Here is a 27,629-nt window from a genome sequence, read left to right on the forward strand (position 1 = left end):
TACTTGGAGATTTTCCAAGTCTGCCATCAGCAGGTTCCACTTTTTGCAGCAAAGATTTTCCACCTCAAAATTAGCAGCTGAAGAATAACTGCAGAAACATCGGGGGGGAGGGTTTGAGAGAGGCTGTCTTTCATGATGGTCCTGTTGTGTTACTGCCTCTCAATCCTTTCATGATGTCTGGTCTTTCATTTGGCAACATTAATGCGAAATTGCTTGAAGTATGGTTTTAATGGGAGGTAAATGGCTCTTTTAAAAGCTGCAAATGTGGTTAAAATATGAATTTGGACTTGGTTGGGGTTTTTTTGGCATCTACCATATTTGTATTATGATGCAGGGCTTCGTTTTTCAGAATCTCATTTCACCAAACATGAGTGTTAGGACACATTTGATTGAGTATGGGTGTGCGTGTGTGTTTGTGTGTGCTTGTGTGTGCTTGTGTGTGCTTGTGTGCAACCAAGAGAGATGTAACCTCAGCTTTAAAGGTGAGCTTTAGATCTGCGGGGGAAATTCTCAGCAGACAGACAAACAGGAGTGTGGCTCATATCCTGCAGAGCCTTCACTAGTCATTTGTGCATTGGTCTTTTGCTTCCAGCTGTTCTCTCCTCTTCCCTGCCTCCATCCCTCTCTGTGTTCCCAATGTCATATTTCACCCCAAGTTACATCGTGTCCTCCTAACTCCAATGTCAGTGCTCCCTACGGGATTCATCCAACGCCCCGCTCCCCGCAGCACTTCGATCAAACAGCCATCCGTGCAACTTTACAGCTGAGACGTCGACGCATGTTGGCCATTGTTTTATTAATACTAGTTGCAGGTAAATAAACACCATATCGTGTACAGGATGGGTTTTTTTCTGGGGTTTTTGGTAAACTGAAGATGCATAAAATATTTTTAAAGTTCCCTCCTGATTCTTTTTCTTACCTCGTTCACCTGTCTGTTCCAGGGAAAGGCAAAAAGGCAAGAGTTGGTATGAATCCAAAGTGGCAAAGGCAAAACTGTGTCTTGAATGAGACTAGATTTGTGTGACTCTGTGGAGTGTGGATGCTTGTAAACAGCGGTTAAATTTCCTTGATGAACGTGGCAGATCTGAGACAGACATCAATCCTCAGCTTCAGCCTGTTATCTTCTTTGAGAAAGGCAGTCCAGCCAGGAATATAATCAGTAACATTAACATAAAGCAATTCAAGCTCTTTTAATTGCATTATATTAAACAAATTAGATCACTCATCCAAGTGCAAAGTGCTTTCTTGTATGATATTAATTACTAAAAAAGGAGCTGTGACAAAAGTTAAGGATGATAAATAATGTCAGAGCTGAGATTTCGGTGCTTGGCTGTCTGTTATTTATCCTCATTAAGACTTCCATCTAGGCATTGGGGCTTTAATGTGGAACATTAATATTCATATATGCTAAGTGTTTACAGTCACTCTCTGAAGAGGCATGACACATTTAGACCTGTCTCATCTTGTGCAGATAAGGCTCTCCTCTCCACGGTGATGGAGGGCTCTTAGTTTTGACCCGCAGTGTGAGAGTTTAGGTTGTGCTGAATGGGTTGAAAGACCCTGACTCCACTTGTACCTTCCCGCAGAGGAGAAGCGTCTCCTCGTCAGGCTCATGTTCAGCACTTCAGCGATGCTCATGTAGAGGCATGTATAAACACTCTATGTCTGTCAAATAACAGCTCTACAAAAAAATGTCAGAAGGAAAAACACTTCTGAGTTTTGGAGTCTTTTTTTGAAATTTTATATCTGTTTTTTGTTTTGTTTTGTTTTTTAAGTTTGCATCCACCTACATTGGTGTATTCAGAAGATATACAGAGGATGGGACTATGCTGTAGATTGAAGGCACTCAATTAAAATTAATTAGGTGTAACACCTACAGAGCAGCCTGTCTAGTGGCTATTGGTGGCTGTAAATAGTGAAGATAGAAGGTCAAAGAGAGGGCAGCTAAAGACGTCACCTTTACAGCATGTGGAATTTTCAGCCATGAGGACATCGAGGTGAAATGTAAGTATTCTTATCACCTTAAACATCAGACTTGAATCTGAGTTCATGTCACTTACAGCATTAACTATCCCAACGGTTCACTTCTATATTTTGCTTAAATCTGGAATTACTGCCAAGATTTCTTCAAGCTGATAGGAACAAAACCATAACTCAAATAACGAGTTGTTGCTGCCAAGGTATGAAGAAGAGCACCTCTGAACCTTAAAACAGAGCAGCAGAAAAACAGGAAACTAAGAGTACAATTTGCACAAAGAAACCAATAATTGGACAACAGAAGACTGGAAAAGATTTTCCTTTTTCTGATGAGTCTGTCTGCTTTGACATTCAGATGATAGGCTCGGCATTTGAGCGTCATTTAAATGCCACAGTGTGCCTGAGTATCGCTGCTGACCGTGTCCATCCATTTATGACTTGGATGTTCATATTTAACATGACTAAAGTTTTTAATGTTGAAGTCAGTATTATGTTTACAAGTAAGCCCCTATCAGCCAGAAGCTCAGGCTGTTTGAGAGTGTGAATGTCTATAAGATTTATTTATTTATTCCATACCCTTCCCAAGGTTCACGTTCTGTTGTTGTTGTGTTTTTATACTTTTTTTAAAGCATAAACTACAAGCCAGAATGGGCTCAAATGTGAATGTGAACACATTTTCATCTTATCACTGAAAGTGTACACTTTACAGGAAGTGAAATGCCAGCCACATCTCCAGGGTTGAGTGGGGCATGCACACAAACACAAGTGCATGGTACTTAGATCAAGGTCGCACTCAAACCACACTGAATTGCAAACACTTATTTCTGTGTGTTCCCGTAGCAGCAGAAATCTCTTATGGTGCTAGAAGGTGCTGGCAAGCTAAGAGATGACTTCTGTCACCTCTACAGAAACTGTTTTTGTGAAATTTTAGTTGTCTCTCTCTTTCATTCTTTCATTCCCCGGCACCTCTCGCAGTGAAGCTAGTGGCAGCAGACTGAACTGTTTCTGCAGTGTTGGCCTTTGTCATATGTCACACTCTGACCTTTTCTTTTGCACGTTTTTTGTCTTAGAAAAGTAACACGTCTAGACTTTGTCTGTGTGTCTTTGTGTCGTTCTGGATTGTTGTGTGGAAAAAATGGGCGTAATACAAGTGCATCATTTTTAAGGCACAGGCAGCATCGATGAGGGGGATTAATAATAATTTAGGACAAGTTTTAAAAATAGAAGAGACTGTTGAATCTTGTCACATTTCCTGATGTAAGGAAGATGAGTGTGGAGCCCCTTTTCTGCTTCCCTGTCATCACTGAGTGTTTGTTGAGTGGGTACTCTGCAAGAGAGGCAAACAGTTTGTTCGATGGGTTGAGACAACAACCCTGTGCAGGAGGGCCTTTCCTGTCCTTCCTGGACCAAAATTTAAGCTCCAGGCTGAGTAAACTGCATTAACTTCATTTTTAGTGAAACATAACTACATGTCCTCGTGAATGTGCCCTTTGTCTTTCTTGAACTATAACAACATACAAAAAATATTTAGCCACCTACAGCAGCTTTTATGGCATCCCAATCTACATTCATAGGCAAATTTGGATGTGACCCCCCTCCTCCTCTTCGATCTGTAACAGCTTCCCAATTCTGGGACACCATCCTGCTGGATTTTTTTTGAAATTTTCACGATGGCCTGGCTTGCATTCGCCATTCTAGCCCCTTCCAAAGATGTTCGGTGCAGTTGCACAAGAGTCTGTGTGGGGCAGTAAAGTTCATCTTCACCACCACACTCATCCAACCATGCCTTTAAGGATTTTGCTTTGTGCACTGGGGCACACACTGTGTTCCAAATTCCAAATAACTCGGGAGTGACACCACTCCCAATTTAGCATGTTCCAGAAAAAAGAAGTAAAAGTAGGATTATATAATCCTATATAAAAATAGGATCATAATACTTGTTTCTTTTTATACTTTTAATTTAAAAACTGCTGCAGCACATTATGGATGGAGGCTGGTCAGTGCGCTGTTTATTGCTTATTTAGGCAGTCATAAATACACAACGCTGGCAGTGCAGATGAGCAGTTTTATAGTTTTATGGCTGTTCAGTGCCGCCATCTTGGATTGTTAACTCGGGGTTGCTGGGTCTTTTCCGACTTTCCTGGTGGGAAATCCGAGTCGAAGGGGAATTCCAGATTTCAGCTCTGACTGAGAACTCAGAAATTCCAACTTCCAGCTTTTTTAGGAACACACCAACAGTCATACTGAGACAGAGAAGGGTAAACTGTTCTCATGAAGTTAGATACACAGAATTGTTTCGAATATCGTGGTAAGGCGTCAGGTAAGACCTGTTGGCGACCACAACAGAAAAATGTGAATTCCCTAACAGGTTTGTAAGTGGCAGCTCTGTGAGATCATTCATAAAGGTCTAAACAGATGTCAGTGAATCTCTGATTACTGCGGTTTATTAGTGAAACTGTGCTTTGAAACTGCTTTGTTCGGTAGCACATGATCACCTGCAGTTTGCATGGAAGATACCAACTGGTCTCAGTTTCATTACCACATCGTGCGTGGTAGTGAGAGTCTGAAAAGTGTGAGAATGCTTGCCTTCAAAGTGAAAGTTGCAGCTTTTGGCATGTGTTGGTTGTAGTGGTGAGGCACAACTTTTACTCTGAAGACAAAAACTTTCTCTGTTTTTGGTGTAATACCCACTTTGCAGCCAATCACCTGGGAACAGCGAGCAGTCTCCAGGAAACACTTGCCAGCCAATCTCAGATTACACATTTTTCCCTAGCAACTGCAGGCCTGTGTGACTGAACTAAGGGGCCCTGACCAACCCCAGCCTGTCCATACAGTGTATATCAGCTCTGTCAACTGTATCATACCATCAAAAACATACACCAGCTTTTGTTTTAACTATACAGTTTCCCTTCATTTCTCCACTTTTTTTCCTACAGTTTGTTCAGTATAATATGTTTGGTTTTCCTGCGTCAAGGATATCACCGACAAAAGCTTATTTTTTATTCTGCAAAAATATCACAGCAAGAGTGAAAGCGATTCATTTTTGTTAAAATAAATGAGTCACCTTCCAAAGGCAATTTCTGCTTTACTGTAATCTTGGTTAAATAGTTGGAAATATTGCAGCTGCTCGTAGCTCACCTCTCCTCACGATGTTGTTTTTCTTGTTATTGGTTTGAAATAATTTGATGTTTTCTTTTCTGCTTCTGCGAACCCCTCTAATGTCATTTTCCTGGTTTTCTGAAAGACACTGTGGAAGTTTCCTCTGACCCTCCATCCTCAGTTAAATTCTTGATCTATTTTTATTTCTTTTTTTCACACTGTGTGCCTTCACTTTCTTTAATGCCTCAGAATGAGATGAAAGCCCAGTGCAATTAGGCTTCTTATCGTTTTAATTAGGAAAGCCATTCGGCCATATCTGCCTCAGACGCCATAACACATAATGGCGGAGAGTCTCTGATGCCTGAAGTAGTGATTGTGTGCGTGTGTGTGCGTACGCATGTGTTGTGTGTGAGTACATACAGTACGCATGTGTGTATATTTGTGTGTGTAAATGTACGTCCTAGTAACACAGTTCCCAACAATCCCGCTCCCGCCCTTCTTTCCTCTTTTATCAGTCTGTGTTCTCCAATCGCTATTCCCACTTGTGCGTCTCTCCAAACATGTTGTTCTATCCCTCGTTACTTCCTTCCCCTCAAAGAGACAAGGTCAAAGAGTCCTGTATAAGTACTTCAAACTCAATTCAACTATGTTGTCTGAGCGTTCCTTTTCAAACCCTTTTGTCAGCGTTTGCTTCGTTAATGCAGCTTTTCTTCCTTGACGCTACAGCTAGATGTACTGATTTTATTGTATGTTTTTATCTGTTTCAATTTGCGCGCACACACACGCCCACGCAGGATACACAAACAGTTTATCAGTGTGCACGTAAACTGCTCATTTCTCCATATCTGTTTGCATAAGATGAGAGAGCTACATGGCTGAAACCAAATCATTTTTTTCTTCTTCTTTTGCCCCTCATCTTAAAGAGGGGGAACTGTAACTACCCTGATAGTGGTGTTAACACCAAACCAGCTCCTCTGCTCGCCTCTCTACTTTCTCCCCCTCTCCCTCCATCCTCCCTTTCCTCCCTCCTGTTACCCTGGCCTATCAGTGCGGAGCAGTGGTCTGTGAAGAAATTCCCAATATCTAAATTTACACACTGTATCAATCTTGTTTAATAGACTGGAAAGCTTATAGCCGCCGTGGCAAGCCGGCAGAGAGGGCAGCGGTGATAAATTGTCGGTGTGCAGGCGACAGCCGCCCGTGATGTATAATGAAATATTTATGATTTATCCCAGCTAATAAACTGAAATGAAGTGCATGATGTATGGGAACAGATGGGCCCTCTATTGATGCTGAGGTGGAGAGGCAAGAGGGGGGAAGAGGAGACAGGAAGAGAGGTGGAGAGAAGGAAACAGAAGATGTGATGAGAGATGTTTGAGAGGTAGTTGGAAAAAAAAATGAAGCATAAAAATAGAATTGAAAACGTAAGAAAACATAGTTTGTTTGTGTTTGTGTGGCACTGGAGCTGGAGAAGCTGAAAACATGGACGTATAGTTAAGACGGATGGAGGGATATGGGGTTAGCAGTACAGACTAAATGATGGAATAGAGGACAGGTGGAAGATGGCAGTAAAAACAGACCACCATCAAAATGTAATCCCTCTCCTACAATGCTGCGTGCTGATTCCAGGTGAGGCAGGTGCAGTTGCTTTCTTTTATTGACTCCATATTTTTCAGCTACAGTCTGCAAACACGCACAGCTTTACCTTAAATGTTCTTAACTGAGCAACACTGAGGTTTTTTGCAATGCTGAGGGGTGCTGTGTAAAGCTTACAAGTGCAACTATGTCCCTCAGAATTGTTCAGCATTTTGGGGAATAAACGTCCAACCATGCCTTTAAGGATTTTGCTTTGTGCACTTTTTTACTGAGAGTTAAACTGCTGACACAATTTTAATCAATATGAAGCTCCAGCCAGCAACCAGTTACTTTAACAGGAACAAAAGGAAAGGCTAACCTGTGATATCATGTGCAGTAACATCATATCTAATTTGTGTGGCATCTTAAGGATAGGTTTATACTAACTTGCAAGCTGGGTACACAGATGCTGTGGAGACTGAATGACTGGTGTCCAAGTTGTGTTTTTCCTAAGTCTCGGGTGCAGAGTACACCGGAAAGACACATGTGTAGCGGGTATATCGTAGTATATGCAAAAAAGCAATCACATGCAGGTTTTCAAGGCATGGCTGTATTACCTCTTTGTGATCAAATGTACCTGTAGATTCTTCCCTAACAACCTGTGGATGTTGGAGGGTTCGCTGACCAAGCCCTGTGTGACTGAGGCGTTTGAAATTGGTTTCAAAACAACTGCCAGCAACCACTTGCCAACCAGATGGAAACTATAGTTTTTTCCATACCAACCCTGGTAGTTGCCAAGGTGTTCCCAGCCAAGTGTGACTAGGACACTAAACACATGAAAAGTAAATTAAAGATTTCTATGGCCATCATAATAATGTCCTTATAGAGAATTCTTTTGGTCATAATAATTATGTAGTGAAAATCTGAGCTCATGACATCCTCAGGACAAAGTGCTAAATCTGTTTATAAGCACCTCTAAAACACACTAATGAATATGCTAATAGAAAAAATACGAATAAAATCAAGAGTGTAGCATTTTTACAGAGCATTTACTGAGAGGACTGTTTCTTGGCAGAAAGTAGAAAATTCCCAGAGTTTCTGTTTGCTTAGAAACTCCACAGGGGCAGTTTTGAAATTATGAGATATTCAAGTAGTCACATCAGCCAGTAGTGTGTTTAATGGAGGGCTGAGTGTATACATGGGTCTTTGTGTCTTTGGTTTGGAAGAGCAAACCAAAGACAGACGAGGAAAAGAGGCCAGGAGCCCAAGGAGAGAGAGAAATAACCCAGATGGCAGTCCTTTATGCACTTTGCTCTCTGCTCAGCCCAGATCTTGCTGGTTCATGCAAACAAGCTTCCCAACTCCACCTACCAACTTCCTGGATAGAGAAAAAACCCAGCTGAGCATGATGATAACTGGAAGATGTGAAAAGTTGTCATAGTAAATGTGTGAAAAAGAGTCAGATTTTCTAACATCACAGCTGGCTTTAAGACGTAAAGGTTCACTTTGCATATTTGAACAGTCCCTGACCTTCGCTGACCTTTTAACCTATTCATCCAACCTTAACTGCTATGCATCACTTCATCACAGTGTCTCACACACTTGCGTCCACTCTCTGTTTCAGCTGTGGACAGCCCCAATGTAATTCTGCTAAAGAATATATTCCTGATCCTTATTTTCAGGCTTCCTCTCCTTCCCTCCTCCGTCCATTTTTCTCTCCCTAATCTCTCCCCACTGATCCATACTGACCCATTTCCCCAGCTCGTCATACACGAGCGCAGCTGCGCCCCTCATCCCACATACTGTACTCGCCTTCCCCCACACCTGTCCCCCAGAAACTTATGCATGAGTGTGCGTGGGTCTGTGGAGGATGTATGTCTGGAGGATGGGGCAACTTAAACACTCATCCATCCACTGTTATCTGACTTTGTGTCTCAAACACACACGCTCTCTTACACACAGATACAAGTTTACATACCCTACATTCCCTATTCTTAGCTATAAAAAAAATTACTTAATTTTTTTAATTGAGTTCATTATCAGCCTTGTTTTTAGGTATATATATTGTAATTGGGCTTAATAACTTCTTGTTATAAAAATGGTGTTCCAGAAAATTATGACTGTATTTTTCCCTGTGTTTCCCTTACATCACATTGTCTTTCTTGTATGGGCCTGTCTGTATTCTAGGAGACACCGCTGTGTATAAAGACGGCGTATATTGGATCATGGGTCGCACCAGTGTCGACATCATCAAGAGTGGTGGCTACAAGATCAGCGCACTCGATGTGGAGCGTCACCTTCTGGCTCATCCAGACATCATGGGTAAGTGGAATGAAGTAATGTCACCGCTGTAAGACACATGTAATTAAAGCCCTGAACCAGCACCTCAACCATTTGATCACTGTTAATATCCAGCAGTTATGTGCTGAAGGTAACTCATCAAAAATGAGTTTGGTGTCCTTTTGCTGTAGAGAAAGACAAAAATAAAGGAGTAGCTGAATTTTACCTGCAGCTTGTCTGATTTTTTGTCATATTTAACCTTGTAGATGTTGCTGTGATTGGAGCCCCAGATGCCACGTGGGGTCAAAAAGTCACTGCTGTAGTGCAGCTGAAGAGGGGCAAGAGCATGACTTTGCCAGAATTGAAGACCTGGGCAAGGTACTGTGACTTTCAGCTGAATAACCTTTGCTTTGTGCACTGTTTTTGGAGCTTTCTAATTAATTTTGTCTCTTATTATGCACATACCAACTGGTGTTGTGGTTTATTCACCTAGCAAGTGAGCAAGCTCCGGTGAGGAGATACTGACACCTTTGAGCTTGAGTCAAGAAGGCATCCGGTTTAAAAAGTCGGCCAAATCAAACATGTTAGGCAGACAAAAGTAAGCATTATGTGCATAAAATCCATCCACTCTCTTACCCACTTATTCAATTCAGGTCACGGGGGGGGGGGGGACTGGAGCCTATCTCAGCTGTCACAGGGTGAAAGTCACTGTGTGTATACCTGCTTTTATTTTGATATCCAGCAAATACATTGCTGTTGACAGGCTACACATAGGGATATTTTCCACATTTTTGCATGAACCTGTACTATTCTATCAGGCTATGCTGATATTAACATCCACACTGCGTGAAAATGCATGCTGTATTTTCTTTCAGGCAAATATGTGAACTGTCAGAAAAGTTTAAGGTGGCTCTGCTTTTGCAGGAATGGACTCTGTTCACCAGATAAACACGTCCAAGTGGAAGCAGACTTTATTAAAACAGGGACTTTGCATTGTGAATGATATTGTAACACAAAGACACTGCAGTATTACAGAGAGAACCCCAGTCATATGAGAAAAAACATGGATTTATTGCTTTAAACTGGTGTTTCAACTGGTGTTGGACTTTAAACAGCAAAGCTTTGATTTTTCTTCAAGCAAAGTGTTGCTTTTGAAAAAACAGAGATGTAACACCACTCGCCACTGGACCACCTGCCACCTTTAAAAGTGCTTTGCAGCCCAGGGGGACTCCAAGCTCATACCACCAGTGGAGATTGTGACCTGAATAACTTACAACTAATCCATCATCCTGAATCCACAAAAACAAACTCCAAAAAGAGCATCGTATCCCATTATTATTACAGGACCATGTTTTTGTTAAGTCTTCTTAAGCTGATTTAAAAGGACAATCTTCACAGCTCTTTGTCAGTTCTGCTCAGTGCTGGGGAAACTACTTTGAAGGCATAGCTTTGCAATTAACCTATTACTTCATACTAGAAGTAATTGATCTAAAATAAAACTACCCACTGAATAAATCTAGTTTTATAAAGCTGCTTTGAAGAAATAGTTCAAATAAAAAATATATAAAATATAAAACAAAAAGTAACATTGTAGCAATAAAATCCTCCTAATCAGGCCTTCTCAGCTGAGGTAGTCAGTGTTATGCATTTGTGTGGCAGTAAAGGTAAAAAATCCTTCATTTAAATAGAGAAAAGAATTGAGCTGCTTGAATCACTCCTAAACTAAAAAAAGAAGAACGGTTAGCATGTTAACGTTCATGACAGTACAATTAGGAGCAAACTCAACAAGTATGGCACTGAGTCAACCATGAAAGTCTGCTAGAGTCAAATGTGAGGCCATCTGTCTGACAGCTTGGCCCATCCTGAGTCATGCAACAGGACAGGGATCCGGGCTCAGCAGCAAATCTGCAACAGAATGACTGAAAAGATCAAAGAAAGCATTGCAATGGTCCAACGTCTATGCTTCGCCCTGGTTTAAATACTGGGGTGGGAACTTAAGAGAGCTGTGCATGAATGAACGCTCACTGACCTCAATAAACTGAAGCAGCATTGTAAAGATGAGGGCTATGAGTTCTCCCACAATAATGTGAGAGGCTGATAAATTCATACAGAAAACCATTGCTTCAGGTTATTGCACTTTGTTTTTGCTAAATAAATAATGACATGGTGTAATATGTCATGTTTTGTTCTTCATCTGACATTGTCATTGCCTAATTTCAGGACCTGGAAAGGGCTGGATTTTTTTTCGTTATGTCTTGACTTGTAAGCCTTTAGAACTGAAAGCTAAACTACTAGTTCAATTTTATGTAGTTTAGTGGACCAAATGGAGGCACCTAATTCAGACTGTGTGGGTCTCTGAGCAGCACACACATCCCCAGTGACTGGCCTTCAAGTCCCCAGATCAATAGCAAAGGATGTGAGAGAAAGAAAGGCCATAGATGGACTAATGAGGGAGATGAAAAAGAAGAAGAAGATGTGGGGGAAGCAAACAAATGATTATTACAGAGGACTTTGTCCTGCTACCTAACAGTTTGTTTTTTTTCACCTCGCTTCCTAAATGTCAGCTGAGTTTATTTTGTCTGCTAGAGACGGTTACTGGTGACATTCACCCTCCACATTGCAGTGACACAAACAGTCTTTTTTTTTAACTCCTCCAGTCTGTTTTCATAAAAAATCTGCTCTCACTCTCTTTTACACCCTTTTCTTCACTTTCCAACCATCTGTTTTTGTCCTCCACACTTTCTACAACCCACCAGTGTCATTTATTTACATCACTGAATTCTTGTAGAGCGCAGTGTGTGTGTGAGTGTGTGTACTGCTGTGAGCTCCATATGGTGTATGGATGTTAGATCCCACTGCTATCGCCTGCTGGTCCAGTATGGTAGATTACAACTACTGCCTGTGACTCAGGTTAACACACACACACACACACACACACACACACAGTGTTTGCAGCCAGGGGTCCTCCCAGGAGACAGACAGTTCCAGCACACAGCCCTCTGCTGAGGCCTGGGTGTAGGGGAGAGCGAGAAAGAGATAAAATGAGACATAAACAAGTAGATGGATGCTCACTCTTCAGTGCCCTGGCTTCAGCTGTCAGTCTGAATCTCTGTCTCACCCTCACTGCCTCACACCGCCTCGAACGCTCAGGCTTGTGCGCGCGCACCCGTGCACGCAGACACACAGGAACACATTGCCCTGGAGAAATCGGCGACACAAGCACGCAAGCCCCCGTTACAGAGACGTGTACGTATGCGTATATATTCACACTTCACTCACTCAGTCAGAAACACGCGGACATCTGCTGAAAGGAGTGTTTGATGGCGGTCATATCAGTCATTATGCTCGCACACACGCACAACTGGATTGCACACCAAAGCACGCGCACGTCCGCACAAACAAACAAACTAGGTTAGAAGATAATAAAAAAAGCTCCGGGCTTCAAGACTTGACGTAACAACCAGGCATTCAAAACGGAAAAAAATAAAACACTTTTAATTATCACAGCCTTCTGTTTTCCCTTTTTATTATTTGTTTATTTTTATTTTTTTATTTCATCTTGCAGTGATTATATTGTTTTTGTACGAAGGGGGATTGTCTGTGTCTGGAAGGCGAATTGGGGATATTAAGGGAGAAGAACAGCAGAGTGTATGAACGTATGAAGGACGTTTCCTTATCTCGACTACTCCGCCACAGGGCTAGCCTTTGTTTTGCAGTTGTTTGCTGTTTTTTCTTTTTTCTTTTTTTGTTGTTGTTGTTGTTGCGTATTTGTGTGTGCATCCATATTAACAGTGGTGTTTATTGCAGGGAGCACATGGCACCCTACACCATACCTACAGGCCTGGTGGTGGTAGAGGAGATGCCGAGGAATCAGATGGGCAAGGTCAACAAGAAGGACCTCCTGCGACTATTCTTTTCATGACTGGAAAAGTTGCATGACAACATACAGGTGCCTGGATAAAGAACTGCAGGTGTACATCAGCAGAGAGAAACACGGCTGTTTCTCTGCACACAGGTAGACAGAGAGGAGGCAGAAAAGTAGATGAAGACATCATGGAACATCGTGGAAGCTAACATTTGAGGAAACTTATTCGCAACTATAAATACACTATAAATATAATTTATATGTAAAATGTAATACACAGCGGAGGGCACATCATAATCAAAGGTTTTGCGACTGTGTGCAATGAACTTGTGACCTCGTGACCTTGAACAGGTATGTAACCACTTGCGATCAGCTGCCATCTTCAAAACAACATTGGTGCATCAAGACTGATAAAATGGCAAATAAAAAGGAGACAGCCAGTTTCACAGTTTGCGAGTGAATGGGGTCAAGTTGGCAAATAAATGCAAAAATCAGATGTATCAGGAAAAATGGTAAATACATTGCTGTCTTCAAACACAGAAAGCCAGATCACAGAAATTCACATTAACTTCTTACGTTCAGTCCAAGCAGAACCTCGCAGGTTTGAAACAGAAATTCCTCCACAAAGTAGTTGTTGCTACGGTGATTTAACTATGTAACCAGAATACAGCCAGCTCACAACCAGGCGACTCAAGTCCCCAGTACAAAGAGTTTGTGCCCATTGGTGGAAACTGATGCAGATTGATTGCAATACGTTTTCACCCTGTTATTAATTATTTGCCAATCTCTCTGAGAGTGAGTGTAGTCAGTCTATGATTGCTGGGAGACAGGTTTCCTCCCATTAGGAGGTCGCCTGTGGAGTCACATTGCAATCTGTAACTAACTAAATGCAAGTAGTTGCAGTGAGCAAGTAGTACCCTCGTTCAGTCACTGGGCAAACATGTTTACTGTCTACCACTTTTTACTCTTCTGTGACATTGGAAAACTGTGGAAATCATCAGTCTGATATTTGTTTAGGGCAGTATTGAACAGAACCTCTGCAAGGAGACACAGTGTTAGTGACACAAAATTAGCCATATTAGCTTCAAAAAGGTGTGGTATAAACAGTGTTTCTGTACATGTTTGCTGTTTTCCAGGTCATGACTTAGGTCCAAAAGATTTGATTCAAACTTGAGGGAACTTCTTGTCTTCAGGAATCAAAAAGAAGACCCTTTGTCTTCTACTGAAGTACTTATCATATAAAAAAACCAAACACTTCCATTGTGAGTGTGCTTTCAAATTATGCTACTTTCCCACAATGAAAGGTTCGTAGAGGACCTTTTTAGAGCTAAAAAAAAAAAAGGGGAATCGGTTGCAAATGTTTGTGGCAGCTCTTGGAAAACAAAAAATAAATATGAAATTTCAAACACTTTGTGAAGTGTTTTGCACCCAGCGAAACTGAGGGGTCCGCTCTTCAATCTGCATTAATGAGAGGGGAACAGCTAGCTGTGGTGTGCATGGATCGTGATGACCAGGATTTTCAAATGCTCCACTAAAAAAATGCTCAAACCCAGAAGCAGCGTTTGGTAAATGTGCTCTTATTGAAATATTCTGATGTTTGATTAGTGAAAATGGTGTGATCAGAGAATGCACAATGACAGCTTTTTGTGGTAGAGTGGTGTAACCAGAATCAAGGATCATGGTTAATTAAACCTGCACTAAACAAAATGAAATCCGGTGCGGTGGTAAATCAGGAGAAAGACGATGAACACTGTTGGGTTGATTTAGTTTTGTAAACACACTGATGCACTTGGAATAACAGTTTTCATATGAAAATTAAAAAGTTTTGGAAATTTTTAATTAAAAAGTGTTTTGGAAGTTTTTTTCCCCCCAAAGAGTGTTACACTGTGTCTGTGCAGCTGTGGCTATGCAGGTGCAATGAGAGCCTGAAGGAGGATTCTCTAGCAAGGCACAACACCACAGCTGGATGCCCCGCACTCCATCTGACTAACCCTCTCGCTCCGCTCGCTCTTCTCACCTCTCATCGGTTCTCATCTCCATTCCTACAATGTCTAACCTCTTCTGTCTTCATCACGAGTTACGACAAATTGCAGTGGTACCGGGACCGACTCGACTGTGAGACTCTTCTCGGATGAACCCTGGCGTGCCGCCAGAGTGTGCAGAGAGCGTGTGAAGAGATGTAAGTAAAGCCAGGGAAAGAAGACAAAAATACGATGCAGGACTGTCACAGTGATTGGATTTCTAACAACAGCTGTGAAAATGAGGGTGAAAGAAATTAATATGCAAAAAATAAAGTCAGCAAAGGGCATGAAGTAAGTGATACGGCCGGGGCAATAAGCAACGAGGAGAATAAGCCAAGGCGATACGGTTGAGATAAACAGTCATGGTGAAGAGTCAGAGGACTGAAGATAGAAAGAAATACAAGTGCAGCCCCCAGCTGATACAACCACCTGTCCACACACAGAAACACACGCACACACGCACTCGTCCGCCCACAGTCACCAGAGACCTGATTAAGAGAGCAGAGCTATCGATCTGTGGGCTGGCAGGCTAGGATGGATGAGCAGGCAGGGCTGCAAGAGCACCAGAGGACAGCTTCAGTGCCCCCAAATCCCCACGCCACCCCACCCAACCACCCACGCCAGAGCCGGGAGTCAGCTGGGGCCACGGGCAAGAAGACTGGGGCTGCCACACGGAGGCTGCAGCGAAGCAGCAGAGGGTCAAATTCAAACTGAAGAGCGCGTGTGGTGTGAAGTAATCAGTGCACCGTACTGTGTGTATTCAGGCGAGCACCAAGGACAGGTCTCGGTGCTCACCTGGTGCACACACGGGAGGGGCCAGGAAAGGTGGTGGCTATTCCCTGGACTCAACTTGATGGAGTACTCGTGCCCTTGAACTGTCTCTACCTCCCCTTTTTGCCTCTCTCTCTCACACACACAAACACGCACGCACTCGCCCATGTTTGCCAGAGCGTGGTGGAAGAGGTTGTCTGCAGATGGCTGCTTATTGGGCCCCAGGGTCCTGGAGGGTGGGTTATGGGGGACACCAATGAGACCGTTTGTGTATTTGAGATACAAACAGTGTTTGTGGCAAAGGTGATGGTACAAAGAAGCTAACACAGAGTTCATGTTATGCTGATTGTACCCTTTTTTTTCACAGTTTGACTTTTTTATGTAAACTTATCTGCATATTTAGCTTCCTTTTCCTATTAATATGAACTTTTCTTATTGCATCAGGTACGCTAATCAAATGCCAAATGATTGAATCACTGCGTCATTTTCTGTGCTTGCCTTTCAGAAACCTATCCCAGCATGGGTCTCGTTGATGGCAGACAGTGTTAGCTTCACTTCAGGGTGGATGGAGACCTTTAAGCAATCAGCTGTGTCTTCTAAACCAAATCAAAAAACATAATCATGTATATTGAGACTTTCAAATTAAAAGTGACAAAGCTTTTCTTTTTCCAGAATTAAAGCCATACTATGCTATAGCAGGTCAACATCAACTGCTCTCCATCATCTCACCTTTTAAGAGGGAATTAAACTGTTTTCATTCATAGAGGTGCTAAGTTAGTTTTTATCAAAACAGAGTGCAGCTCCAGCACATCACTGCTGATTTACTCCACTGTAATTTGTTAGAAACAGCAGATCTGCCTTCATCTCACCCTATCTTGAGCGTCGTCCTCCGTCACACCAACTCTCTGCATGTCCTGCTTCACAGCATCCACAAACCCTTTGGTCTTCTCTTCTACCAGCAATATATTGTCCAATATATCCACTATCCCTTATTTACACATGTCCAAACCATCTCAGCCTTACCTCTCAAACTTTGTCCCTCTGATGTATTCATTTCTAGTCTTGCCAATCTTGTCCACTTGTTATGAAAGTCTTAACATCTTCAACTCTGCCACCTCCAGTCTTTTTGTTATTTAAGTCACGATCTCTAGACATTTCCTTTCCTTGGTTTCAACGTAACTTTATTCTTTCATGAGTTATTCATGAGTTATTTACACTTATAAAATGTGTTCAATGTGCTGCCCATTGTGTTGGATTGTCAATGCAACCCTCTTCTCCCACTCTTCACACACTGATAGCAACACCGCAGGAGAAATGCCAGCACAGGCATCCAGTATCCGTAGTTTCAGGTGCTGCACATCTCGTATCTTCACACCATAGACAATTGCCTTCAGATGACCCCAAAGATAAAAGTCTAAGGGGGTCAGATCGGGAGACCTTGGGGGCCATTCAACTGGTCCACGACGACCAATCCACTTTCCAGGAAACTGTTCATCTAGGAATGCTCGGACCTGGCACCCATAATGTGGTGGTGCACCATCTTGAGGGAACGTGCCAACTTCAGTGCATAAAGAGGGAAACACATCATCATGTAGCAATTTCAAATATCCAGTGGCCTTGATGTTTCCATTGATGAAGAATGGACCCACTATAGTTGTACCCCATATACCACACCAAACCATCACTTTTGTTGTTCCAACAGTCTTGGAGGGATCCATCCAATGTGGGTTAGTGTCAGACCATTAGCGGTGGTTTTGTTTGTGTCACATGGCCCTCTTCCTATTGAAAAAACAAAAGTTGTATCCAAGATGGCCGACTTCTAAATGGCCACCATGGTCATCACCCATCTTGAGGAGTTTGCCCCCTCACATATACTAACAGGACTTTAATATCACCAACCATTCCCATGTTATTACGGTGTATCCATATAAATGGCCCACCCTGTACTATAATAAATATATATATATTAGGGCTGGGCGATATATCGAGTTTTTTAAAAATATCGATATATTTTCATACGAGATATAAGATGTGACAATATCGTTTATATCGATATAGCCTATGTTACGTTATAATTATACTTGTGGAGCCGCAGGTTTGCCTCTCTTTCGTCCACTTTTGTCTCTACGCAACGTTACTCGGCCTCGCCTCTCCTTCACTGAACACAACTCCCCCTCCCCCATAGCTTCACCTGCAGGCAATGACAAGATGAAAGCGGAAAATCTCCGTTAGCGAGTTACCGCGGATCGCCCCGTGCGTGGGGCTGGACGGCGTCAACGTGTTAACGAGCTAACCGCGCTAACGACATGCAGCCAGGAGGGGCTGCACGGCCTAAAATCCTTTCATTTTCTCAAAAATCGACAGTGCGCCTTATGTATGAATTCTGGTTGTGCTTACTGACCGCGAACCGATTTTATGTGGTACACAGCGCTCGGCAATCTGTCAAAAAATGTTTTAATATGACTTTGCTAAGCTACGGAGCTGCACCACTTGATGGATTGTCGGAGGATTACGGCTACCGAGGAGGAGCCTCGCGGAGTGATACGTACTGTGTGTGTATAAGGACCACAAATGGCACCTGTTCAGAGACGTGGTGCAGCTGTGAAATCTGTCTCTTTGTTATTATGCTCAGCGTCTATTAGTTTACATTTTGACTGCACAATTGTGAGCTTTTTGTTATGCACAAAACCAACATTGTTTTCTTTTATTTATGGACCATGATTATTTAATAAATGCTGATAATTTATTTTTGAGTAATTTCTTCATGTACATCTACGCTGTATGTAAATAAAAGTGCCCACATCTGGGACACAGTGTGACTAAGAACTCTCTTTTTGTTAACTTATGGCTTTAAAAAAAAAATCGAGATATATATCTTATATCGCCATCCAGCTAAAAAATATCGAGATATGAATTTTGGGTCATATCGCCCAGCCCTAATATATATATATATATATATATATATATATATACATATATACATATATATATATATATATATATAGCTTAACTTTATTAATTGTGCTGATAGTCTGAATCAGAGCGTTGGCATGCCAGATTTTTACAATAAGCAATGGATATTTGCTCTTTCTGACGCAACGCAGCATTTGCACATTGGTCAACACCGTATGCGCTCTGTGTACTTTGAGGATTGTGCACATGGTATCCTACTTTGACACATATCCTCTCTCACTCCGACTCCATAGAAGTCTCAGCCGCCATGCTGCTCTGAACATGAAAGCCATTCATCATGAATAAATCTGGAGGAGAAAGAAGTTCCTCCTTCTTCTCTCTCAACTCTGACTGCATAATAAACAGGTCAGACTGAAGCAGTGAGTCACACAAACACAATAGCCTCTGAATTCAAGGTAAAGTGTTTTTTTTTTGTTTAATTCGCTGCTCTTCTGTTCTGTACGCTGCAGACACAGACTGAAAATCGGGTTATAATTATACAGTCAAACATTCACGTGCACACTTTTGACAGTCACAAAAGGCTCTGGGCCTGCGGCTACTTGATCAACATGACAGGCTTATGGATGTAAGTGGGTAGAGAGACGAGTGATGGGAGGATGACAGGCAAGGCTTTCAGCCCCAGGGACACCCAAGTGTTCGCTACACACACATGAAAACACACATCAGTGAATCCAGAACCCCACCAGGCCTGTGTGGGTGCGTATCCGACGCTTGTAGTGGCAGGTTGTTGTTTACATGGAGCTCATGTTTATTCTGAAGCTACTTACACCTCACTGGCTCGGCCTCGGGCTTTGCTCCTGTGAAACTCCTGCCAACTTGCTGTTTTCTCTTTGCCCTTTTCTCTGCTGCCCTTTCCCCCCCTCTTTCTTATTCCGTTACAGTCACTTCCTTTCTATTCTTCTCTGCCCCTCGTTACTATCTGTTAATTATCTTAAGTCTCACTGTGATGTTCCACAACATGTTTTCAGCCATACTGGCAGCGTGACTCAAGGAATTGTCTGCCCATCACGTCATTGACTGAATTATCCCAACAACTATTTAGTAGACTGTAATTTGTGAAGAACCAGGGGAGCTGATTTTCTGATTCTCCCACCATCAAGACAAATCCCCTCCTCTGAAACAGGCCTTACTCCTCAAAAGAAGGATTTCCATCAAGTTATGTCCACAAACTCATTCTTTCCAGATGAAGAGAAATATGTTAATGTTCCAGCTGGCCACCTCCAACCACCAGCAATAGTCAGGTGTAGCGATAGCCCATGTGCACAGCTCCCTCAAGCTCACACTCTTCTGGTTAAATGAACACAAAACCACCTGTTTTGAATTATTTATACCACATAAATATGAAAAGCCAAGTGAACTCTTCTCTACATAAACAAACAGGTAGGGATAACTGTAATAAATGGTCAGGGTAACAAACCAGTAATGTTGAGGTGCATGTGAAGGTCAGCTAGCTTACCTAGCATGGGCTCCACAACACAGTTGTCTAATTAACACCGCCTATACAGTGCCAGATCTCCACTGCACTATATTTACTAATGTAGAAGTAGAAAAACTAAGTACATCTTTACAACTTCCATATGAATTAAGAGGGTAAGCAGCAGTCAGGTGCTGCTAATCAAATACACTTGATTAAATTATCATTACCAAGTGTGAGCACCTCTATAAAACTAGAAGTTTGGGGATTTTTGCTGGTCAGGTGTGTGATGAGCAATGATCTTAGCGAAACAGTTGTTGCTGCTCATCCGTCTGGTAAAGGTTTTTAGGCCAGCAAGAAGGTCCTGAGTTCCATTCCACCATTAGGCAGGGGTCTTTCTGTGTGGAGTTTGCATGTTCTCCCTGTGCTTGCGTGGGTTCCCTCCGGGTACCCCGGCTTCCTCCCACCGTCCAAAAACATGCAGTTTGTGGGGATAGGTTAATTGATTAATCTAAATTGCCCATAGGTGTGAATGCGGGAGTGAATGTGAGTGCAAATGGTTGTCTGTCTCTGTGTTAGTCCTGCAACAGACTGGCGACCTGTCCAGGGTGTACCCTGCCTCTCGCCCTATGACAGCTGGGATAGGCTCCAGCGCCCCCCGCATCCCTGAAAAGGATAAGCAGAAGGGAATGGATGGATGGAAGGTGTGTGATGAGCAATGATCTTAGCGAAACAGTTGTTGCTGCTCATCCTTCTGGTAAAAGTTTTTAGGCAATTTCCAAACAATTTGAATTCTGTCATTCTATAAGTAGAAAACAGTCAAGATAGATGCCAATCTTCCAAGGAGTGAACATCCCACCAAACATACCCTAAAGTCAGACTACGCAATGCTCAGAGAAACTGCAAAAAAGAGCTATAACTCAGTCTCTGCAGACTTTAGTTAGCATGCTAAATATAAAAGTTAATGATGGTGCAATTAGAAAATAACTAAACAAGTATGATGTGTTTTGCAGCCTCCAGAACTGGGCACCTTGCAGTCATTGAATCAACAATCAACAATAGCAGTATAGCTTAGGTTTATAATGTTACATTTGACCAGACCACAAGACTTCTGGTAGTGGAGATAGTCGGTCGTGATGCACAATGCCACGTTTTGGAGAAAACCTAAGCTTGGCCTAACCTGGGTCATACAACAGGACAAATATCCCAAGCACAGCAGCAAATCTCTAACAGCATGGTCAAGGTCAATGCAATGACCTCAGTGTGATTCAAATGATGTGGATAAACAAACCTCAATGATAAAAAAAGAAACATTGTAAAGACTCATACACATACAGTTACATATACTTCTTGTTATTGCTGCTAAAGGTGGTTCTACAAGTTCATGAGATGAACTCAGTTTTTCACAGTCTTGCATAGAGTCCTGTAAAACTTTTTGCTCATACATGATCAGAATCTCTGTCATTGTCTTTGTATGTTTCTAAAGTCAAGACAACAAAAGGAAGAAAGAACAACACAATTCAGAAATTGTTTTTTTTTATTTATTGAAACAAATTCCAAACGCAGTACCCCAAAAAATGATTTATCCAATCAACTAACTTCAGCCTTACAGTATTTGTACTCTATGTGCCCAGCTAGCTTAGTTAACTAAACACATTTTGACACATCTTAACTTTACCAGTAATGTGTTAGCATGTAGATATTAGCAGCTTGTTTTGGAGTGAATATTTGTGTGTAGATTGCTTCACCACTTTTTTGCTTTAAACAAAAAAACTTTTTTTGGTTAAAAAAAAAAAAAGAAAAAAGAAAAAAATACAGAATCAATAGTGAATTATGTTCTGGCGCTCATAACTCGGCCCACTCAACAATGGAGAGAGACAAGGTCATGAGAGAATAAATAGCAGGCAGACTAGCTAATGATCTATCATTCTGGACAAGCGGCTGCACCCGAGAGCGGGCTGGCTGACAAGATCATTAATAAAAGCTGCTGGGAGAGTGATCGATCGCCTTGATGGATGATCAGAGCCACAAATACTATAAAACACCTGGATGTCAAGCCTCGTCTCTTTGAAGAGAGGGAGGGGAAGGAGATTTGGAAAAATATATATATATAAAAATCACCACCCCAACAGGGCATCGCAGGAGGGGGATCAAACCCTGATGCTGAACCTCTGAATGAAATCAGCATTGCAGCCGCATGTGGGATTTTATGCATGTGTCCGTGGATATGAATGTTGGGTATCTATCTGTGTGTTTGATACAGCCAGTGGATGTTGTAGTTCACAGAAGCTCAGTGTGAGAGCATCATTGTAATTTGAGGTAGATCAGGGAGTCAGCAGGTGTCGTGCCGTACAGGCTGCGGCAGCAGTCCACCGCGCTGCAACGGGAGGTATTTTTTTATTGACGTGCTGCCCTTACACACCATTACTGAGCTCTGTGGTGGTAATCTGTGTCTCTTCTATGTATCTCGACTCCCTTTCTCTCCTATCCTCTCCCTCCCTGCTCTATCTGTAGTATCTGCCAGCACGCTACAGTGTCTCTTTTGTCATCTACACACACAAATACACCCGCAAACCTTACTCAGCAGTTCATCTCGATTCCTAATCTTTTCACAGGGAGAGAGCGAGAGAGAGAGTGAATGAGTTCAGAAGGAGTATAGTCTCCTTGCATGGCTGCGTTTATCAATATCTGTACATTGATCTGGCCTTGCCTCTCCTCCTCCATTCATCCAGATATAGATTGGTTTTCCCAGCAGGTATCTGTGCCTAGAATCTGACTGATGGGCGGAGTGCATAAGGGAGGGTGTATTGAACCAGGGTGTCCCGCGTGCCACTAGAGTGTGTTAGGCCACTGAGCAAAAAGAGCAGACGCCCGTTCCCAGAAGACACTGAGCAGAGAAGTGACGCTCTTATCAGTTTGTGAATCGATGTAGTGGTAAAGATTAAAGTGTGCAGGCCTGCAACGATCATTTTTATTATCAGTTACACTCTTGATTGCTTCTAGATTTATTAACTTTTCATTCTATAAAATTCCTCATATTAAGGCTTTTTATCACAAGCTTTCCTTTGCACATTGCTCTTTTTCCCCTTTAGCCACAGTGGAAATTCCATAGGATTAAATCCAAAATAGCAAACAGCAAATCAATAAATTTAGTGCTTCGTGGAGGATTTTAAACACTAATCATTGACGTAAGATGTGAGCTCATTTTCTCTTGATTAGTGGATCAATTGATTGATTTATTGTCTCAGCACTAATGGTGTGTAAACACAATGCGGGCAGGCATTTTTTTAACGAGCATTTGCTCTGGTGTTTCCTCACACATTTCCATGACACACAGCTCAGGTGAAATTTACCTTAAATAGAAATAACACTGGGCTGTTTTCCTGTGTGTCAATAACAACATAACTCGACAAAATAAATGATTAGCAGTGACAGTTTGTGCACTTGTAAAGGCATCATTATCACCTGTAATATCTTGTCTGTACAGTACATAGATTTAACTTTGGTATATTTAACTTTAATTTAACATTTCACTTTGATTGCCTTGGTTTTACTTTTTTTTTAAATAGAGAGTTTACATTTTCTACCTTTCATGTCTATATTGTAAGTGAAATTCCCTATATGTTAACAATTATATAATTCTAACTATTATTAATAACAAAGTATTCTGATTCTGAATACTGCCATAGAGTATATACAGACTTTGGAGCAACAACCAGACATTACTTATTACTTTCTTTTCTTGTTTTTTGCAGTTCAAACTCAAATGTTCTGTTAAAGATTGTTTTAGTTTCAAGGTTGTTGTTTATAAATGAGATGAAGTAACACAGTTCCATACAGCGCTGAGCACTGAGGCGCTCAGACACTACACCTACAGGCTGAGCCACTTGGCACCAGGCAAGGCAGGCAACTGTTTGGGGCCCCGGGCCAGTCTGAAGCCCCCTGAGGCCTGACAAACTATTGTAAACTATTGTAGAAGAGACTTAACTTCCTTGAGGGGCCCCCTCCTGTCTCCACTTACTCCCCTTGCAAATGTTCTTCATTATTTTGTCAAGTCAAACTTAATGGCAACAGTTTCAGGAGGAGTTATCCTTCTGGGAGTGTGAAAAGTTTGGTGACTTTTATGGACTCCTGGTGATTATGTCGCTTCCACACTGCAATAGTACCACTTACAGGTGACCGTGGAATAACTAGGAGGGGAGAAATTTCACTAAGTGACTTGTAGGAATAGTGGCATCCTTTTATAGTACTGCACTTAAATTCAGTGAGCCCATTTTTTCACCTTTTTCTGGACTGAATAAAGACCTGAATTCAAAGATATGGCTTTTTGTCCATGAAGTGTAGGCTATATTTTTATTACCGTATACTGATTACAAGGCACATTAAGCGAAACAAAACAGTCAGGTAAGTCCAATTTTACTCAACTCATTCTTCTTGCTTCCTCCACTTCTGTACCATTGATTCATTAATGCTGGATTCTCTGGCAGCTGCTCTATTCCCATGTTGTTGCAGTATATGAATGACTAACCTCGTATTGTAGATGGATTATCTCAGTTGTTCTCCTGACTGAAGTTTGGTCCATTCACAGCATCCTGCCATGCAATTGCATTTGTCCCCAACCATCGGGAACCCTCACGTTAACTTTCACTGCTGTTTAGTTTTCTGTCTTCATTTATGTTGGAAGTGATAGCAGAGCTGTACGTTTGAATTTTTCAGAAATCTCTCAGTCAGAACATGCTATATATATTTAGGTGGAAACTAGTGAGCTAACTCCCTGCTAACTTCTAACTTTGTTAAATGTAATAAATTCTGTTTTCATGGATGCCTGGATGTTAAACTTAATTGTTACACCTGGTAAATCATCAACCCTGATCATTTTATTAAAGATGAAAGAATTTAGACAGTTTTTAACTCTCAGTGATGCCTCAGTGTTCGTTTGACAGAGTTTTGGACCCAGATTACTCCGCGAGGCTCCTGACTACAGTAGCTGCAATGCTCCGACAATCCATCAAGCGGTGCAGCTTCGTAGCTTACCAAAGTCGAACTAAAACATTTTTTGACGGATCTTTGAGCACCGTGTACAACATAAAATCGGTTTGAGGTCAGTACAACCAGAATTCATACATAAGGTGCACTGGATTATAAGGCACACTGTCAATTTTTGAGAAAATTTAAGGATTTTAAGTGCGCCTTATAGTGCGGAAAATATGGCATTTGTAATAACTGTAGGTTTTACATAATTGGTAGATTGATTCAGTCGGTGTTTGTTCACATTGTTGGAGCAAAATTTCTAGATTAACAGTTTAGGTTTGTTAATTTTTCCCCTAAAAACAGAGCAGTGCACGGTCTGCACTCACTACATTTTTACTATAACAGATTAACTCTGTACGGTAAATAAAAAAGGCGCGTGAGACGAGTTACGTTTGATGTGTGTAAGGATGTGAATGCATTTTGTCTGTGTTGTTGCCATCAGCGCCTGACTATAAATCAGCGGCCCTCAGGCGGTGGGATTGCCCAGCTCGTGGCTCCATGTGTAATTACAAAGCTGACATTTAAACAGCAGCAGCAATATTTCACTCTCGCCAGTGCTGGACGCAGAGTGGTCTACGGATGGAGTAAAAGTTTTCCAAAAAAAAAGACAGGAGAAAATCAATAAGAGATAGAATGCATTCTAATGTCGTGTTAATGGACCCACATATTAATTATTCAGCAGAGGCCATTTTGTCTGCTCATTAAAGTGGCAGCTGAGATGGGAGAAGAGGAGAAATGTGCAGCATTACTCTGCCCTGCTCTGCTCCAGTAGCATTATTACTACTTCCTGATATCTGCACGTCGCTAGAAACACAACATCTCTGTGTGTTTGTGCCGCTTGTCTTCTCCTAACACTGATTTGTATCATATCACTAATGGGTCTGTTCTACTTATGTCATATACTGTTTCTTTGGGATGTTTTTTTTCTCCATGTGTATGCGGAAAAAAGTTGATGAATAGCTGAATGGCATAATACACCAATCAGGCACGACATTATGACCACTGACAGGTGAAGTGAATAACGCTAATGATCTCTTAGTCATGGCACCTGCTTGTGGGTGGGATATATTTCTCACTAGTGATGGGATTTCCGGCTCTTTTTAGAGAACCGGCTCTTTCGGCTCGGCTCACTAAAAAGAGCCGGCTCTTTCGGGTTGTTTTGTTGCTTTAATTAATTTATTATTAACAATGATTTAAAATTATGCACAAAAGGAATTACTAATGTAAAACAAAAAGTGGTTTTATTTATATATGTTTATATATAAATATATGCGGTGGCCCCAAGAGACAAAGCACGTACAAACTTGGTACTTGCTGGCTTGTGGGCCCCTAGGTAACAAAAGCTCAACACTGCGCCTAGCCTAAAACAAAATAGTGTTTTGGAGTTTTTACGTGTTTTGGAGTTTTTACGTGTTTTGGAGTTTTTACGTGCTTTGTCTCTAGGGTACCGTAAATATACTTTTATTTATTCACTCCACAGAAACTTTAATAAATAAATCATATAATACAAAAACCAACTATTCACATTTCAACTTTTAAATATTTACATTTTCAGCTTTTTCCTTTTAAACAAATTTAAAGTGAAAACAACACAAAACACTGCAAACCAAAATTAAATATAAATTAAAATATGAAAACAAAAAGAAGATGCACATTCTCTGTCATATGGACCTGCATGAATAAACTTTCTGAATCCTTTATCATCTGCAACTGAAAATAGTTGTCGATGATTACTATACCTTTCTAATGTGACGTTGTTGTCCCTGGCTCTCTTTCTCTGTCTCTCCCTCCCGCTCTGTTCCTGTGCTACTGTGACTGTAACTACCGCCTCTCCACCCTCTTCCCAGTGCAAAGCACAAGGCTCGCATGTGGAGTGAAGTGGGAAAAAAGTGCGAGAGAGAGGGTGAGAGAAAGAAAAGAAAAAAACCCCACGGCTCGCGATAAGGAGCCGGCTCGCGTCGTTCACTTCAAAGATCCGGCTCTAAGAGCCGTTTCGTTCGCGACCCACGAATTTCTCACTGATGCACGTGGGGAGTGAAGGCTGACTTGTGTGGTCTGATCCAAAAGACTAGCTGCTGTAGCTCAAACTGCAGAAAACCTTAAGGTGAATTTTGCCGGTTGTGATTGAACGGTGTCAGAATACTGAGTGCATAGCAAATGTCAGGTCTGGTGCTACATGGCTGCAGACTAGTCAGGCTTCAGCCCATTGTTGCGAAATTGCCAGTAATGGGCAGGTGAGCGTCAGAACTGCACCACGGAGCAATGGAAGAAGGTGGCCTGATCTGATAGATCATGTTTTCTTTTACATCACGGGGATGGCCTGCTTGGTGCAGGTGTAGCGCTTACCTGTGGAACACCTGGCACCAGGATGCACTATAGCAGGGATGTCAAACACAAGTCCCGGGGGTCAGAATTGGCCCGGCAAGGATTCTAATCAGATGGTAAATATGAAAGAGGGCATGAATTTTGGACTTTTAACTTCCTTAGACTGACAGAAAGGGGAGTTTCTTTGATACAGTTCACTTAACATCAAAGTGGGCGTAACACGGCTCGTGATGTAACGTGAGTTTGACATCCATCAAATATTCTGTTTGAGTCTTGCTATCCATGTGGATGTTGCTTT

The 27,629-nt window shown here is 41.8% G+C and overlaps 1 protein-coding gene across 4 annotated transcripts in view; it reads left to right on the plus strand.

Annotated features, from left to right (window-relative positions):
* acsf3 (acyl-CoA synthetase family member 3) overlaps window positions 1-14,140 on the plus strand; it is a 55,803-nt gene extending 41,663 nt beyond the window's left edge. For 3 of the 4 annotated variants that reach the window (XM_026166262.1, XM_026166241.1, XM_026166249.1), the window contains 3 exons: window positions 8,839-8,973; window positions 9,198-9,309; window positions 12,739-14,140. In XM_026166262.1, the coding sequence (XP_026022047.1) occupies window positions 8,839-8,973; window positions 9,198-9,309; window positions 12,739-12,853 (362 nt within the window). In that variant the 3' untranslated portion in view covers window positions 12,854-14,140. Of the gene's footprint in view, window positions 1-8,838; window positions 8,974-9,197; window positions 9,310-9,424; window positions 9,530-12,738 lie in introns of all 4 variants that reach the window. The other variant, XR_003272300.1, reaches the window with a different exon arrangement.
* The last annotated feature ends 13,489 nt before the right edge of the window (window positions 14,141-27,629 follow it).

Source organism: Astatotilapia calliptera, chromosome 1 (genome assembly GCF_900246225.1).
Source record: "Astatotilapia calliptera chromosome 1, fAstCal1.2, whole genome shotgun sequence".
In the NCBI taxonomy this organism is placed as follows: domain Eukaryota; kingdom Metazoa; phylum Chordata; class Actinopteri; order Cichliformes; family Cichlidae; genus Astatotilapia; species Astatotilapia calliptera.